At 45.5% G+C, this 17,432-nt stretch overlaps 1 protein-coding gene across 2 annotated transcripts in view; it reads right to left on the reverse strand.

The window, feature by feature from the left end:
* The window catches only part of ESRRB (estrogen related receptor beta), a 102,295-nt gene extending 85,515 nt beyond the window's left edge, over positions 1-16,780 (reverse strand). The window contains exon 1 of one of the 2 annotated variants that reach the window (XM_086748736.1): positions 16,734-16,780. Coding sequence is in view for 1 of the 2 variants with exons in the window: in XM_086748735.1 (XP_086604861.1) it covers positions 63-112 (50 nt within the window). In the remaining variant the exon portion in view is untranslated. Of the gene's footprint in view, positions 1-62; positions 114-16,733 lie in introns of those variants that run through there. The other variant, XM_086748735.1, reaches the window with a different exon arrangement.
* Positions 16,781-17,432: the final 652 nt, after the last annotated feature.

Below are 17,432 nucleotides of genomic sequence, written 5' to 3' on the forward strand. Positions count from 1 at the left end.
TGCAGCGCCGGCCCCCGCCCGCCCCCGGCCCGCCCGGTCCCGGCACGGCGCGGCACACTCACTGGTTGTGGTAGCCGAGCGGGTCGGAGATGCACAGCTCGGAAATGTCCATCAGTCCAGTTTGAGCATTCCCGGTTGGAGAAGAAGAAAAAAAAAAAAAAAAAAGAAAGAAAGAAAGAAAGAAAAAGAAAGAAGAAAAGGAAATAAAAAACACGGGAGAACAACTAAAGTGCAGCGGGCGGGGAGCCCTGGGAAGAGGAGCCGGCCCGAGCCCGGCAGCGGGGCGGGCGGCGGGGAGGCAGCGCCGCTCCGCTCCCGCACCCGCGTGCGGACACACTGGCGGCGGCGGAAGGCGGGCGGCGCGCAGGACGCGGACACGGGGGATTTCGCCGCCCCGAGCCCCGCTGTAGCTTTAACGCCGGGAGACGGATGGAGACGGCAGGGCGGCTATTGGCTCCCGCGCGGGGGCTGGGCTTGGAGCGCGGCTGGGGGAGGCACGGCCGGGGGGGCCGCCGGACCCGGCACCGGCACCGCAGCGCGCCCGGAGGCCCCGCGCAGCGCCGGGACACGCGGCGGGGCGGGGGAGCGGGAGCCGCGTGGCCCCGACCCCGCGGGGCGCAGTGCGGGCCGCCGGGACTGCTGGCCCTGGCGCGGCGGGGCCGCCGGCGGCGCGGGTGACGCGAAATCGCAGCCCCAGCCCGGTCCCGCCACGGGAACGGCCGCAGCGGCGGCGCACGGTCCCCTTCCCTCCTACCCACTACTCTGTCTCTCGTGGGCCCCGGCTTTGGAGTTTAGGGTTAAGCAACACCTTGAACAGAAAGGTGCGCTGTGGACATCTGCTCACGCCCCGCGTGGGCATGCCGGCGGGCCCTTCCGCCCCGAGAGCGGTCCGCACGCAGAGCACAGCAGCCTGCCACTTCGTACGTGCGTGTCGCAGGCACCGTCACACGCAAACACAGGACTCCACACACACGCAGCGTGTGGACATGCACGCTGACACAGCCTGATCGCTCCACTCGGGCATCGGCTGCCCGTACACGCACAAACTCAGAAGCGCGCCCGAGTCCCATTTCAAAGCAGCGTTAATTCAGATGTCACTTCAGCGCAGCTTATGAAGCCACACTGGAATAAATTCTGGCACATGAGATCAGACATTCGGGATAACAGTGCATATTCCCAGGCACAAAAGCCATAGACACAGACCCTCAGAAACATACACAAACATCAGAACTGGCGCACGCAACGAGCCTCGTGAAAGACACATTTTCAAAGCTCTGCATGCACACTGCCTGCTGCTGGAGTCCGTGTGCTTTCACAGTTCCCGCACGCATTTCCACGCTCATACAATTCCACTGCATATTCACAGCAACGTACCAGTACCTAGCTGAAGATCCCTCTCCATGTAAGCACGCAAGCCTCTCGGGCACGTGCCTAGCACGCACAGCCCGGCACTGAAAGCCTGTCTCACACAGAGGTGCCCTCCAGGGTCTGCTTGTCCCTTGCTACTCACTCTCCACCTTCCAAACTGCGCTCCGTCACTTGTCTCTCTCCTATGCTTCCACCTCACATCTAGATGTCCAGTGCTCAAATATATAAAAATATCCTTAACAGATAAAGAAGAACCAGAGGCCTTTTCGAAAGGAAAATACACACAAACACACCTCAATAAAAGCATCATTCTCTTATGCTAGGCCAAAAAAAAAAAAAAAAAAAAAAAAAAGTAGGGCCTAAGAGGATATTTCTTAATATAAATGCCAGAATCTAATTTCAGGCAAGACTGTACAACACCAGGAGAAGCAAAGGGCAGACGTTTTCAGATGAGGAGGCCAATGCAGCATGGTTCAGATATAAACGTGGCCATAAGCACTGATTAAATTAGGCTAAAACTTTTCATACAATCAGAATCTGTAGAAACTTGAGAATATGCAAAAAAGAGGAACGGCCAAATTCACAGCCAGTGTAAACCATCCTTGCTTTATTGAAGTCTGTCAGTGCAACTTCCTCACTACCCCTTCAACCAGAGATCTTAACAGATGCCATACGGACTAATGGTATGCCCTAGCGTGTCCCTGGGCCGCGTGGGGACAAGCTGTGTCATTCTGATCGGCTGTCCTTAAGACAAGACAGCCTAAGGATGTCAAAATGGAGGGCTTTTACGGTGAAGGGTACATACGAAGACGGCACAGAAAACAGGTTAGTTTAGAAAATGGGAATCAGAGAGAAGACTCATCCACAGTTTTAAGACTACAGCAGAATCTGTCTACCTGAATGTTGCAGGTGACAATTCAGATCATACGTCTTTCCAGGAAGCAGAATCAATACAAATGGAACATACACACAATATACCTTTGTACACCCAAGTGATGTCCCAGCCCAGCAGAAACTCCAAGATGCTTTAAATGTTGAAGAGACAGAAGACAAGAGCTTTAGTAGGACATAAGCATTAGTAGGGCCTAAGATTGTAAGCAAGGAATCTCACCAACCGTATCAGGGAAGAACTGACCCAAGCAGAGGCAATAAGGACAAAACCAGCACCCAGTGTGTTTCCAACAGAAGTCTGATGTCAGACAGGGACTCAGTGATGACCTTGTTGCCCCATGAAGACTCCTGATGAAGATTCCTGATGCACAGTAGCAAGAGAGGCTGGAGGAGGCACACAGGGTCAGGGCCTGGGCAGGATACAGTTCAAGAGCAGTCAAAGTGAGTGCATTGAGCTGATTTTGACAGAAAGCAATTTTTCCCAGAAAGATGCTGTCTGTCTGGATCCTGACTGTGCAGAGGTTAGCTCTGGGGTGTGTTCTCAGTGAATGGGAGACCCGGGTGGGAATGGCCTGCTCTCCCAACAGCCGATGTTTTGATTTTGTACTTTAACTTTTATCCAGGCTGAGGTGAGGCAAGGAGGGAGCCATGTGATTGCCTGGCACAGGATCCACAAGGCCAAATTAACTGATATAAACAGGACAATGGTGGGTTTGTACACTGGAAATGGGCTGCTGCTGACAGAGGGCTGCTTGGGTAAGGTGGGTATTTACCGAGTGGTGCAGAAATATAACATTAATCTCTTCTGACCTAGTGCAAATGGACAAATGGAGCTTCCCCTGCCTTGACAGCAGCTGTGCATAGGCCTGGCTCTTCCTTTCTGAGAGTGACAGAAAGGAATAGTCTCTGCTGGCTGGGCCTGATCTGCCAACCTGAATTCCCCAAGAAAAAGGACAAGAATCCTGCAAGCTGATTTTGGAACTTCAGTAGGCTTCATCTTCTTTTACAAACCCCTCTGCACACAGCACTTGCTGAGCTCTACTCACAGCTTTAGCTAATTTGTCTTCCCCTTGAAGAATAAAGAAGGAAAAACTGATCTCAACATGGCCATCCTTACAGTACATGTGTTTTTTAAAAAAGTACCAGGACGAGGTTAGAAAGGACTCAAACAGGTTGCCCAGAGAGGTGGTGGATGCCCCATCCCTGGAAACATTCAAGGCCAGGCTGGATGAGGCTCTGAGCAACCTGATCTAGTGGGGGATGTCCCTGCTCCTTGCAGGGGGGTTGGACTAGATGACCTTTGAAGGTCCCTTCCAACCCTAACCATTCTATGATTCTATGACTCTAAGATAAAGCTGGCAGACCTGGAAGCCAAAAACTTCAGTTTGGGTAACTACAAGGCAGAACTGCACATGCAACAGCAGCACCAGCTTGCCCTGTGAGCACAGCCTTTGTTTGCCATCCCATCCGAATTCTGCCCTGGAACCACCACTCTCTCCCTGCGGCAGGGGCAGGAACAGTCCTGGCCACTTGGTCTGTTGCCTCTGAGCACAGCATACCCACAGGTGCTCTAGTAAGTGCTACCCATTGGGACGACTTTCATAAGGCAGCCTCTGGCCTTTGAGGTCACCAGTTCTGCTCACGCCTGGTCCAAATGCAGAGCAAGGACTTTCCCCTCAACGTTAGCCTTGCACAGAGCACTGTTGGAGTGCTGTAGGCTGATGGAGCTACAGGCAGTACCAGTTCTTTGAGACATGCAATCCCCCTCCCCAGAAAGGAAGCAAGAATTGCAAACACATATCTCTACTTTTGCTGGCTCTTCCAAGAGAGGACTGATAGAGACTTTCCTTGGAGACTTTATTTTCATGCTGTAATGACTACTCTGGTTTTGATAGATTAATATTTTTAATTTTTTAAAAATATTTTGTAATGGAATAATGATCAACTTTCCAGCAAGCTGACTGATTGACTGACAGAAATTTCATTTGGTCTAATGTAGGAGTAATCTGCAAATCATGCCAAACAAACTTGATTTCACTTGTAGATAAGGCTAGCTTTTTGTGAATAAGGCAAATGCAACAGAGGGAGAGATCTAGTTACTTTTGGGGGTTTGTGATTTTTTTTTTTTCATTTTATGAAGGCTCTGTTATTGTATTCTCTCAAGCAAGTCAGTGAAGTGCTATCTGCACAGGGCAAAAAACATACATAATAATTAGGAGACCTAAGCTGGGCAGAACAGACTTGTGTACACACATTCTTATCTTGTCTACTGGGGAAAGAGGAGTTCAATGACAAGAGACCTTTCTCAGCCCCTGTGTTATTTAAGGAAACAACAGTTACAAAGGGGTCATTAGAAGACAACCCTTTCACACTTTTGAGGCCAATAGCACTGCTTGGACTTCACACAAGTCACTGTGTTGTAAGGCTAGTAACCCTGGAGAGAACCTTAGGTCCCCTAAGCACACATCTCTGATTGCTTTCACCACTCCCATGTACAACCCCTTCCACAAGCAGCAGCTATCCCAGACACAGACTCTATCCATGAGAACAAAACAGCCTTCTGCTTCTGTATTTTGGGCTCTATTCTATTTTCCCTTACTGCACCCAAGTAAAACAGTTTGCTCTCCCCACCAAAGGCAAGGTCTTGTTTTCTACCAAACTCCAATATTTTTTTTTCCCCCAGAAAACCTCTTAGTTGGCCTTAGGAACAATATGCTTCCATCTAAAAGGTATCACCTCCATCACTGCTGAAGCTCAACATCTATTTAAGCAGGAAATAGTTTTCATATTGTAATTTTTAAATAACTGCCCATCTGAACATCCTTATATATGCTTCAAGCATTACCTAGTCTTTAAAGCATTTGTGTTATAATTCTCAACCTATAGATTGACAAATCATATCATAAAGAGGTTATGTGGCTTGCCCCGGATCAATCTGAGCAAATTTGCAGCAGAGCAAGAGACTGAATACAAGTGTCTTAATCCTTACTGTTTTGCTTTGAATGAGAATTTTCTGTCCCCAAAACATGACCTTTCACTAAGTTCTGTGCTTGGATACACCAGTGTTAAGAGCCTTGAGATAAGACAAACATAGTCCCTACATTGCCAATGAAAAGTCTTTAATAGTTCTTTTAATAACCCCTACTTTTGTAGAGCCAATGCTGTTTTGTGTCCTTCTATACCTGCTTTTGTCTTTGCAGTGTTAATAGCAGAACTCTATTTCCAGAGCAGAACATGCTCCTGCTGACATCTTAGATGAAAGTGTGCACACAGACACATGCACACAAAGACAAACTAGGTGAAGCCATACTAAATTTTGTAGAATTCAAAACAAGGTATCAGAGTGAGAGGCAGGCACAGAGTATTTTACGAAATGGGAAAGAATAAAGACGATGGGAAGAGAGATATTGTTTTTCAGATTTTGGAAGAGCTTATAGTAAGAAATATACAGAGAGGCAGGAGAGGAAATTATATAGTTGGGATTACGCCTTCTGCTCTCTCTTGCATCATCAGTTAGCTGGGGTATTTGATAGGAACTTCTATTCTTCCTTGCCCAGAAATACTGCAGTGTATCTGCTTTCACGTTTTGTCAATCTACTTCTTAGTTAGTCTTTGCATAGCTCTTGTTTAACTAAGCAGACAGAAACCTTCCTCAGAAAACCCCAGGTAACTCCACAGAGCAGTAGCCGGGCTATTTACTCAGCTACCAGGAGGGAACACAAAGCATCAAGGAATCTCAGAAATACCTCTGCTTAGCTGTCACCAGTCCTCCAGCACAAGGATATCACAAGCATGGCTTTCCCAGTAGTTCATCCTGTTGGATGGGACATAAAGTCAAAGAGCATCTTTTCACCTTTAGTTTTCCTACCTCAGTACACTAGCTTCATATCTTGTATTGCAAAATGCCAATGAGGGAGGTCGGGAGAACAGGGGATGCTTGTTCATTCCCCCAATTTGGGGAGATGATTTGCTGCTTCTCTCTCCAAGCCCATGCATTCTACTCACCTCAGGATCCCAGTAGTCACAGTACCAGCTTACTCACTGAACTGATCAAAAGAAATATGTCTTGTCAAGAGAAATAAGTTACTTAGTGTCATGCTGCAAGCAAAGAATTAAAACATTTGTGGCATGTGCATCGAGAATGCCAAGTGTCTCAACCCAGAAAAGGAGTTGGGCTTAAACAACCAAAATGCCTTAGAGTTACTACTGTTGGAGAGCATGCCCACCAAGAGCTAAACAGCGAAGATGGAGGGCAATTTTTCCAAGTCTGTAATGTAAACAGGACCTTAAAGATGTACAAGATAACTTACTTCCCAGAAACAGCAATGAGGTGGCTTCAGTGGCCCAGACTTTACAGTTCGAATACTATAACATGACAGAAAGCAGTGGGTAAGTGTGCAATTTCCCCTTAGCTGTGTTCTCTGAGTGGGTAATAGAGTCCTTTTGGAAAGTGACATAGGCAGTTATAAAGTAGTAAAGCAGTGAAAGGACTTTTCCATCCAGGGTATAAGGGACTAGGAGAGCAAGGATTAAAGACTTTCCTTTCCTTGCAGGAACCTTGATCTAGCTTCATCTGGGCACAGTCAATAGAAGACTATTGACTTCACCAGGTCAGCCAAGCCAAATACAGAGGAGCTCACCAACAGTGGATCTATGCAGAAGTATTTAACAGTGAGATGAACCTGCAGGTCCCAAGTGACCTTAAGAAACCTGATGCACAACAGTCTGGAAAAAGCAGAGATCACCAGATGATCAGGGCTGCTCTTCCGATCACCTTCTCCAGCCTCAGACTATTACAGTTTCTAACAGCAAGGGGCTACAGGTTTTGGCTAAAGCCAGACATGACAGAGGCTGGCTTCCTTCTGACAAGCTTTATCAGCAGCACAACTGCAATTCTTCTCTGCTCTGGTTCTCCAAATAGCTTGGTTAAGTGCACAACTTGAAGATTTTTTTTGTACTAGCTACTGAACAACAATACAGATTATTATTATTTTTTTTTCACAACTCCCTCTTGAGTTTATTTGTTACTTGAACTACATTTAGTTCACTTTCTGGACAAGAGAAAATCGGTGTGACAGATTATTTGATTAGACAGCTTTGCCAACAAACCCTATCCCAAGTTTTTTTAATATACTTTTAACTTCAGAGTTCCATCAACTGTATCCCATTCAGACACATGCAGTAAAACACATTAGGAAATCACTGCTCTGTCTACAAGTCATGAACATTTAAACACTAACCCTGCAGACCATGAGCGATCACAGTTTTGCAGTACTTTTTCAAACAAGAAATGGGAACAGAACAAGAAAAACAATCCTTGCCTGTACCACAAAACATCATTATAGAAGAGGCAGGGCAACTCAGGACCATATAAACATGTCTGCTTTAGCTACACAATGTATGCATATACAGTACCAAGAGGGCAGCCAGTCCCAAGGAGACAGATGCTGGTTACCAGAAAAAAAAGCTTTTCTATGCAAAGGAAAGGAGAAGTTTCACTAGTTCAGTCCTACTTCTGTTACGCAGCCCTGTGTACTCCAAAAGATGGCAATGCCTTTCGTGTGGAAGTACGAGTTCCTAGATGTCTTTGAAAATATGTTTTTCAGGTCTTCAAGTTTCTCAGAGATCCAGGCACAGCTGCAGTTGTGGGCAGTGGTAAAGCCTTCTCCTGAAGGACCTAAACATGTGTCACTGGATTTCAGCAAAAACACCTTCATCCTTCAAAGTCACACATTGCCAGCTTCACCATTCCTGTGAAGCAGCATTAGAAAAGATTACTTTTCAGTATCATTGTTAAGACAAACTCAAATCTCAATCCCATGTGGTCTGAGGGCGACTTTGGTGCTGCAGCTTCCTAGCAACAGGCCCCCTTGGTTTCCCCAGTGCTTACAAAGGGAATCCAGATTTGCTCTTTCACTCATCTCTTGAATACCTTTATTTTAGTGATGATCAAAGACTACCAATGCCTCTCCTCTCTGCTCCTCTGTTGAACATACCAGTCTTCCATTAAATATATAGTCAGCTGAACTCAGTAGTACTCAACTCATCTTTTCGACTTTGCCCCTCAACATTTGGCAGTATTTCATAACTCATGTGGTCAGCAACACAAAGGGTATGTTTTTATTACATAACTTCCAGAAGTTGTTGCTACCAGCTTCATCCTGGGAACCATGAAGCCTGAGGATAGCACTTCTCTATGTTAAACTCACTGCTTTTTCAGAGTACCAAGAAGTTAGACAGAAGCAGGACAGAAGGAAGATAGTAGGAAAGAAAAACTATCACTGATTCAGATACAGAGGTCTGCCAAATAGGCAGTCATGTGGCACCCAGGAGGGCCCTGTATTGCTTCTGAAGGAGAAGGTACCAGGCAAGAGTACCTTGAGAGACCACTTTTTTTTTTCCCGAGGGGCTCATTTCATGAGGAGAGTCATTAAACTGCTTGGTCAAGTAGGATGGTTAAAACAAACAAAAAATGTAGGTCATTAACCTTGATTAGCCAGCAGTAATTTGGGTTAAATCAGACCATTTGGCATTATAACCATAGGCGTGGCAGCTGTGTTCCACCCAGCTAGACTACTGCCTCTTCCAAAGGCACGATGGAGGACCATCATTGGCCTGCAGCACAACACAAGGCTGTGCTAGTACACATCACATAGGATACCTGACCAGCACTGTAAGGATGTTCAGAACATCCCTTGCATGTCCTACTGCCCAGCAAGTACATTCTGCCTGCGGAGGCAGTACTGATACTTCCAGAAATAAAGAATACTTCTGCACAGACAAACCTAGATGACACCCATCAGATGACCAATAAATATCTCCAGGGGTTGCACTAGGATACAAATCAAGAATATTTAGATTTGACTACACTTGCTATGTAAGGACCACTTTTTTTTTTTTGAGCTACTACAGCTCATATATACAAAATATAAGAGCACCAATATGAGCCCTAAATATTTGGCAAGCTGTCAAATGCCCATTAATGAGATGCTGTAGATCAGCTGAACAGACAACTGAAAGCGTGCACTCCGAACTTCTGTTCCCAAACTTTTACCTACATGCTGTGGGGCAAAGGATAAGCACTGAGATGTCTCAGTGATTAGCTCTCTCAACAGTAAAACATATCCAAAAAAGTGCAGCGTCCTAGAGTAGTGCAAGAGGTATTAAATGGTTGTGTGACATCCACGAGCATCACATGTGTCCAGTGCTGTCAAGCAAGGGTCAATGCTAGCTGCCAGTACGCAGGGAGGTGCCCTGCAGATGCTTGTCAGAATAAGGCATGGGGCAGCTTGCTAGAACCAGTGAACTGTAGCTTTGCCTGCGCTGCTATACTAGTTCACCTCAGCCAAAACTCTTGACACAATATAAATACCCCCCATGCCCCTCTCTCTAAAAGAAGAAATTGTTCCTCCAAAAATTGGAGGAGAAGCTGGGTCATCAGATGAGGGTGAAATTGGTTTAAAAGCCATTAAGAAGAAAGCAACCCAGGCATTCAGGAGCAATCACAGCTGCTTGGGCTGATCAGGAGAGACAGAAGGAATTATTTATTTATGGACATCCTGCTCTCCCTGGGCGGGTGTCTCCACTGGGGAAGCTTTAAGAGGAGTGGGGAGCAGAAGGCAGGTGCTGCTTGGAATCCTCCAGAGGTTTTACTGGCCTAGGCCTCAGGAGAGTTAAGCACAGTCTATGCTCAAAGCATTCAGGAGCGATCAACTGTCTTTCTCAAGCAGGAAAGGCCAGAAAAAGCATCACACAGGTCTCTACTGGGATGGAGCACACAGAGCCCCAGGCACCCAGATTACCACACAAACTTTGCACAGCTTACAGGCAGATCCCTTCAGAGCAATAGTGCTTGAGTACACAGCCGTTTCTCTCTTCTCGTGGTTCAGCTGCTTCCCTTTAAACACAGATCAAGTGTCTCTAGGGACTCAGCAAGCATTTAACAGATCTGCCTGATGGAAGGACCTCCAATGAGAAAACCAAGACCTAAAACTCCCAATAGACACCCTCAATTCAATCCACAGCTGATAAATCAACCCTGAAGTTACATGCAACCAGATCCTAACTGCAGAGAAAGCACGTCACTCTAGTCTGTATCCAAAGCTCAACAAAACATCCTAAACTTAAGGGGGAGGGAAGGACTAGCAGATTAAATAATAGGAAATATGTGAATTGAAAAAGTCAGCATGGAAATAGGATTTCTTGATATTATATCAATAATTCCTTTTCAAGATACAGTACTGTCTTTCCTGATGCAATTTTTTATTATTTCCCCAAATTGGAGGGTGAAGAGAAGTTATTCTCTAAAATCATGGAGTTCCCTTCAGTATTTGGGCTGACCCTTCACAACTAACTAAAAAAAGAGCTGTAGAGACAGACAGATCTGCCAACTATCCTCTTGTTCTGCCTTTGGTCAGAGGGCCACAAAAGGAAACCAGGGCGCAGAAACTATCAAACACCACAAGAATTTTTCACTGGAAGATGCTGCAGAAGAGTAGCATTATAAAACGGTCACTGGTGGGGACTGAACAGAATACGTGAGTGGTACAGCCTGCACTGTCTTAATTCATGTCTCCCTGCAATTCATTACTGACGAGATGCCAGAGATAGAGATGAAAAAGGCAGGAGCAGGTAGTGAACTACTGCTTTAGACACATCTCATTCAATATTCCTGGTTTATTCATGCTCCACTTCTGTGAGTATATCTCACACTACTCCCCAGCAACGATTTTCTTCCTCAGTTCTGGTCTCAAATCAGTACATTGCTTTGCACCGTTAAAGCTACTGCAAAACCAGTTGTGGTAGAAAAATAACTCATTAATGCATAAAGTGCTTTGGGAAGCCTTTGAAAAGGAAAGGACTGAAGAACAAGAGAGCATCATCTCCATCACGATCAGTGATCTAAGGTAGCCTGAACATCAAAAAGGCACAAAGTCTAACAGTGAGAGTGTTTCAGCAAGTCCTAACTCAGACTGCCTTCTCCCCACACATAACAAAGTGATTTCTGCTACTTGTAAATATATAAAAACAGGTTTGTTCTCCCAGTCTATGTTCCTGCAAACAAAGGGCAGTATAAAAAGGAACCATTCTGCATTCAGAGAAAGAGGTTTTATTTGTTCTCTCAAAGGAAGTTTCCTGTGCTTCCCGTTCAGAGACAGGTTACATTTTTTGCATTTGTGTGACCTTTGTTTCCCTCTCCGGGAAGAAGGTGTTTAAGCACTGATAGCTACTCAGCCCTGAGGAGGGACTGCTCCAGGGAGGGTTGCATCCCCCAGGGAGCTAGAGCACAGACAACCCAGGGCTCTCTGGGGAGCTGTTCTGCTTTGACCATTGGCTTGTAGCTTAAAAATTTCTACAGGGCCAAACCAAATACACTGCTAGTTTGTAAGTACTGGGGTTATTAATTTATGTGCTTTAACACACGTTGTTTGGGAAATTCAATTCATCCCTTAATTTGCTAAATACAGCTTTAGGTTCTAAAATCCTCCAGAGTCTGTAGTGTCCTTTGCCCCTTCATGCTCATTTGCCTTTTTTATTTCCCTTCCAACTTGCCAAAAGAAAAAAAAAGTCCATTTTGACTCTGCTCATGGCCAGTCGACCTTGCTTTCAGAGCCTGGCACACCAACTTCCCCTGCCACAGTGGTCAGGTTACAAAAACAAAAGGAGAACATTTGCTTCTTTGTGAAACACTTCCCATTGAGATTTTTCGGTCACAATAATTTCTGTAGCATGCTCTGTGCTATCACAGAGTCCCAATTTTGCAAAAATGCAAGGCTTAATCTGCACCCATTTACATGCATTTGACAGCCAGGAGGAGGCCTCCTCTCCCTGCTGAGGTATGCTCAGGCCTCTGCACAGATACCAAATGCCTCTGCACTGCTGGGCACAGGGGTGTCCCAGTGGGATCTGGTGATGCCCAGTGTTCGCCTCCTCTCCTCATAGGCTTCCTTTGCACGAGAATGTTACTGCAATATAATTCAAGGTACAACTTTAAACAGATTAACTTTAGCTGCTGCTAAAGGTACTCATTACTACTGAAACTAAACCTGTTTAGATATCTAATGAGCAAAAATGAAGCATCCTTAAACTGGCAGGAGAGCATCCACAGCTTGGATTTTCACTAGTTTAAATGGATTTTTTTTAAATCAATGCAATTTAAAGTGTACAGCTTCCTTGTGTAGAAAAGATCTCTAGACTGAGGAAACAGCAGCACTTGTAAAATAAATGACAGGATGTGCAAGGGTGCAACACCCATTAATGACTACTAGAAAGCAGCAGGGAGGAGAAGGGGCTGAGGAAATAGGGTCAGTTGCTGCACACAACTTCTTAGGAAATAACTGCATTCAAATTGACTACATACGAGCACCCAAGAAGAGGCACCCAGAAGTGACAGCCAACTAACGAAAGTTTCAGGGGCATCCCAATATTCTCGGGATGCTCCCTTGTCTGGAAAACATGAGGGAAAAAAAAACCCATGTGTGTGCACCTTCAGAGACACAGAACGTTTTCTGACACTCCTACAGCATGTGCATCACATAGAGTTGTACGTCGCTTAGTTAGCAGAGGATGCAGATTAGTTATTGTAAAATAAAAACTGCATACAGCAAGGATGCACATCCTGCAGTGCTCCTGCCCTACATCCCTACCACCCAGGGAAGCCCACAGAGCCTTGTTATCAAGAAAACCTTCCCAGAAGACCCAACAGCCTTTGAGAGAGGCTGGGGCCAGAATCCACTCCTGTCAAACAGCTCTCTGGACCAGGATGTGACTGCGGATGGTGAAACATGTTAGCTAATGAAGATTGAGTCAGGCAGGCACAGACGATCCCCTCAGCTTGTTAATCCACTTAGGGAAGGAGAAGGGAAACCTGAGCTGAATTCTTGTGCTCCCTGCAAGGAACTGTACTGTGCTGGCTTTAGCACCTAGGCAGGGCAAATCCAGCCAGAGGCAGACTGGGGAGAGCTCTGAGTGTGAGACTAGTGCTTTTGGGAGATGGGAGCAAGAGCAGAGGCAGGGAACAGCAGTCCCTGGAGAGAGAGCCAGGACCTGATTTTGTGTCTACTGGGAACTAATAAAGCAAACTGAGCTTTACTTGCCCTCTCACCAGGAGAAAGCAAGAAGGGACTGAATGTGAGCTTTTGCCTGACAGCAGGGCAGGGAGAACATGCATACCTTGCACCCTTTTCACAGGGCAAAAAGGGCTTCCCAAGGGCTTAACTCAGATTCCTGGGTTAGAAAGTCAGAGAGAGCGTTTGTGCCCCAAACACCCATCCCAGCAGTGACAGAAAGCCAGCACTGCCTCCTGCCCAGTTTAACTGGCGGCTTGCCGGGCTGAGGGGTGCCAATCCCAGGAAATGTCAGATTATCCTTAACCACCAGAGGGTGCTCCCCATCTCAAAGACAGAGTCAATGTCACAGATGCACCCAGAGAGCTCGAGGAGCCTTTATTTCCAGCAATCATGGAATCCGAGCAAGGGAAAAATTAGAAAATTAATAATAAATAATAATTAACGAATCTGATCTTGTGCCTAACCTCTGTTTCCCCATCCTTCCTGGCTGGGCAAAGTAAGGCCCTCTGTCCCATTTGTCCTCTGCGTCCTGCTCAGTCAGGTGACTTCCCTCACATTGGAGGTTAAATCACTTTTATTCTTTTCTCCTAGATCGTGGATCCAGAGCAGCAAACAAACATTTTCCGCTTGGCAGGTCTGTAAAGAGCAAGACTCTGGGTTGCCAACCCCTGAGCACGGTTAGGATCACACCCTCCAGTCACATGCAGTTTTGGCAACGCCAAGGCCTGACCTTACACCTGCACTGCCACCGTGGTGTGGGGCCCACCAGCCCTTATGTTCAGATTTGTTTTCCCTACTCTGCCCTAAGCTGGTTTTCCAGAGGGCAGAGTGCCTGCTGTGCAGAGATGCCTCAGAATGATGTTTTCCAAACATCAGTTTGGGGGCACTAACACTGCCTAGCTCTGTCAACAAGACACCTGTAGGGAAAAACTGTTCACCTTGGTAACGCAGCCCCACAGCCTCTCTTCCTTCTCCCATCGAGGGGAAGCAGAGGCGTGACTGAGGTTGCACACTCGGGAGCTCTGCACCAGGCACACGACACCTCGTGCCTTGGCTTCCTCTTTGCGTAGCCTGGAAGTAATACACTAGTTACGTCATATGCGGAGAACAGAGCAGTCAGGATTAAAACATAATGATTATATTGCACCCTGAGATTCAGAAAAGCAAAAGTTTTAAGCATGCCAACTAAGATCAGGCACTATGCAAAACAGACTAGCTCTGCTGACGTGGCTGGCATAACATCTGTTTGTCCCAGTCCCAGCTTACTTTGATAGTCCAGGTCTGCATATCCCACGGGGAAACCGGCTCTCATTGATGGCTCCCACCCAGCACACGTGCTGCATCTTGCTGTCTGACCACTACAAGAACAGACTGTTGTATTTTTTTAATTGCTCTTTCCTCTCTGCTTTGGCCAGTAGTGCCAGGCCCTGCCTGAGGGGATTTTTGTCAGAGTTCCTGCTTTTGAGTACTTTGGCATCACTTTTTGTTCTGGCCTCTTTAAACCATACAATACATTTGTTTGATGAAACTGTAAAAATTGAGCAGTTAAACCACTACACAAAAGATGCTAATTCAGTCTCTTGCACAGATTAAGATGTGTTTGATAGGTTTGGCTTACTTTATTTCCAGAGTGAATAATTATTTCAGTACATGTGGGAACCAGTGCTTTCCAAGTCATCAACGGGCCTACAGTGATACTAGTCATCCTTGAGAGAGGCATCACGCTCTACAGCCTAAATAGGCCAATAAATTCTTCCTCCAGTATTTAAGATTGGGAATGGGGAAGAGAAAAGGAAAATATAAGAGAAGAAGATTTTATGGTACATTTCTTAGACATTTGCAATAGACAATTCTACTTCCTACAAACAAAGCGTCAGGAGTATGTGTTACAGCTCCACTTCTTGCACTATTCATAACATTCTCCTTTGGAATTATAGCAAATGCCACACATGCCATGGAAAGGTTAACCAGCATTAGGTTTGGACACTGATCATCCCAGCCCCATTAACACTCAACTTCTCAACTTGATAGATTTTAATGTTACTTCATTACCATTACAGTCATTATATATTTGTTCCTAAACATGTACGGAACATAATCAGTCATCAAAAGTGTGGTTATCTAAAATGAGATATTTTGAACATTACATTTTTACATACTTTTGCTAGGAGCTTAAGCTTTGCCATTCTTCCATAACGGCAAAGAATTTTAAAATAATTTCACAGCCCTAGTGACATTCTCCTCTACTTCATATTGCTGCATGGGAAAATTACTGGAGTTTCTATTCTTTCAATTACTGCTAGTGGGTTGTAAGATCTCAAATATCCCCAATTCCTTCACTGTTAACAACCACAGCATCTGAGTACCAGTTTTGCTCATGATGGCAAATTACAGGGTCAGATCTGCCTCCCTCACTCACACAAATCTGCACCCCAGACAAGATTACAACTTGTGGAATACATAATACATAAGATGAGCAGCTTTGGACTACTTGCAATTAGCTGATCTGCAACTACATGAAACTGAAACAATCCAAATAGAGAGGTCAGGACAACACCATCTTACAGCACATAAATCTGTAAAGCATGACAGGACCCTTGAAAAAAAAGACAAGGAAAAAAAAAAAAAGTATGTTAAATAGGGCAGAGTACAAATGCAGTCAAGAATTAGGAAATGCCACAGTTGTGTTTACTTGTGAGAAATACTCTTATACCTCATGTACATATGGATTATTTTATAGCCCTTAATTACACGGTCATATTTTTTCCACAGGACCCCATCTCAGACTGCACTCAGAAGGATTGTGCCCATGTAACGAGCAGCTATTTGAGATGCTGGTTTCTATTCATTGTGCAGTGTGTGGCCCCAGGCCTTATTTACCACACATTATTCAAACCTGGCTCTAGAGATTTATTCATTTCCTTATGTGTTTTTCTATGGGCTTATCATTACACTGTCCAAGAGCTTCACCAGCCCAAGATCATTTATTTTCACACACATCTATGAGAGGAGAGGTTATTTTAATTCCTATTTTACGGGTGAATGACTGAAGAACATGTTAAAAGGTATTTGCTAATTCTGGGTGCCCAGTCTGAGACACCAACAGCCTGACTGATCTCTGTGTAGCGCTTTGGGTTCAGTGGATTCCCATTCACTTCATTTACAGCTGTAAGCACTCAGTGCTTCTGTAAAGCAGATCCTTTGGGATCAAAAAATGTCCCCTATAAAATAAAGGATGCACAATTAAACAACCAGTGGCACAACAGCTGCTTCAAACAAACCTGAAAACTATCATACAGAAATGGTCACAGAAAAAAAAGTCAACTGGCAGGTCAGAATTTCACTGCCTCAGCTATAAAAGCTTCCCTTTCTCTCCTGCAGTCCCTTGTCTCACTCAGTACACACCTGACAAATGAGGCAGGGGTCCTACAGATGGTCTCTTTCACTGTGCAACTCTGATTTACCTCAGAGCAGGTCCATCACATGCAGTGAATGAGGCAGGGGTCCTGCAGAAGAAACAGCACACAGTGACATAGCTAAAGCATGTTGTATAAGATGCGCAGTCAGGTAGACAGAAGTGCATGGAGAGGATAACTGGTCTTTCCCCAGCCTCCAGTTCTCGCATTAGCACCCTTCAGAGCACCCTCTTCATGGAGTTTTTTGTTTCCTTTGCAGCAAACAAATTCCTCCATGAAGAATCACAATGACACTTTGGTGGATTATCAGAAGGGATGAATCTATCACATGGACCACTACAACCAAGTTAATGGAGCAAATGGGCTTTAAAGGTAGCTCATCCTCCTTTGTGAAGACTAACATGAGGAGCATGAAACTGGGTGAATTTCAGACACTGATGACAACTGAGGAATAATGATTCAGAGGCTTTTCCAACCATTCAATCCAAGTCATGCCTCTTGCTCTCTCTTCTCCAGACCATCCCAACCCACTTTCTTCTCTGCACTGCCTTTGCCTTCTCACCTCATCCCTTCCCTTTGCTCTCATCTCACCCCTCCCAGCACCATTTACCCACACTCCACAGCCCCAGCTTCCTTGTTCAATAGATGCTTACAACTATTTGCTGCCTCTCCTTGCCTTTTTGCCCAG

Source organism: Chlamydotis macqueenii, chromosome 5 (genome assembly GCF_036417535.1).
Source record: "Chlamydotis macqueenii isolate bChlMac1 chromosome 5, bChlMac1.mat, whole genome shotgun sequence".
NCBI classification, from domain to species: domain Eukaryota; kingdom Metazoa; phylum Chordata; class Aves; order Otidiformes; family Otididae; genus Chlamydotis; species Chlamydotis macqueenii.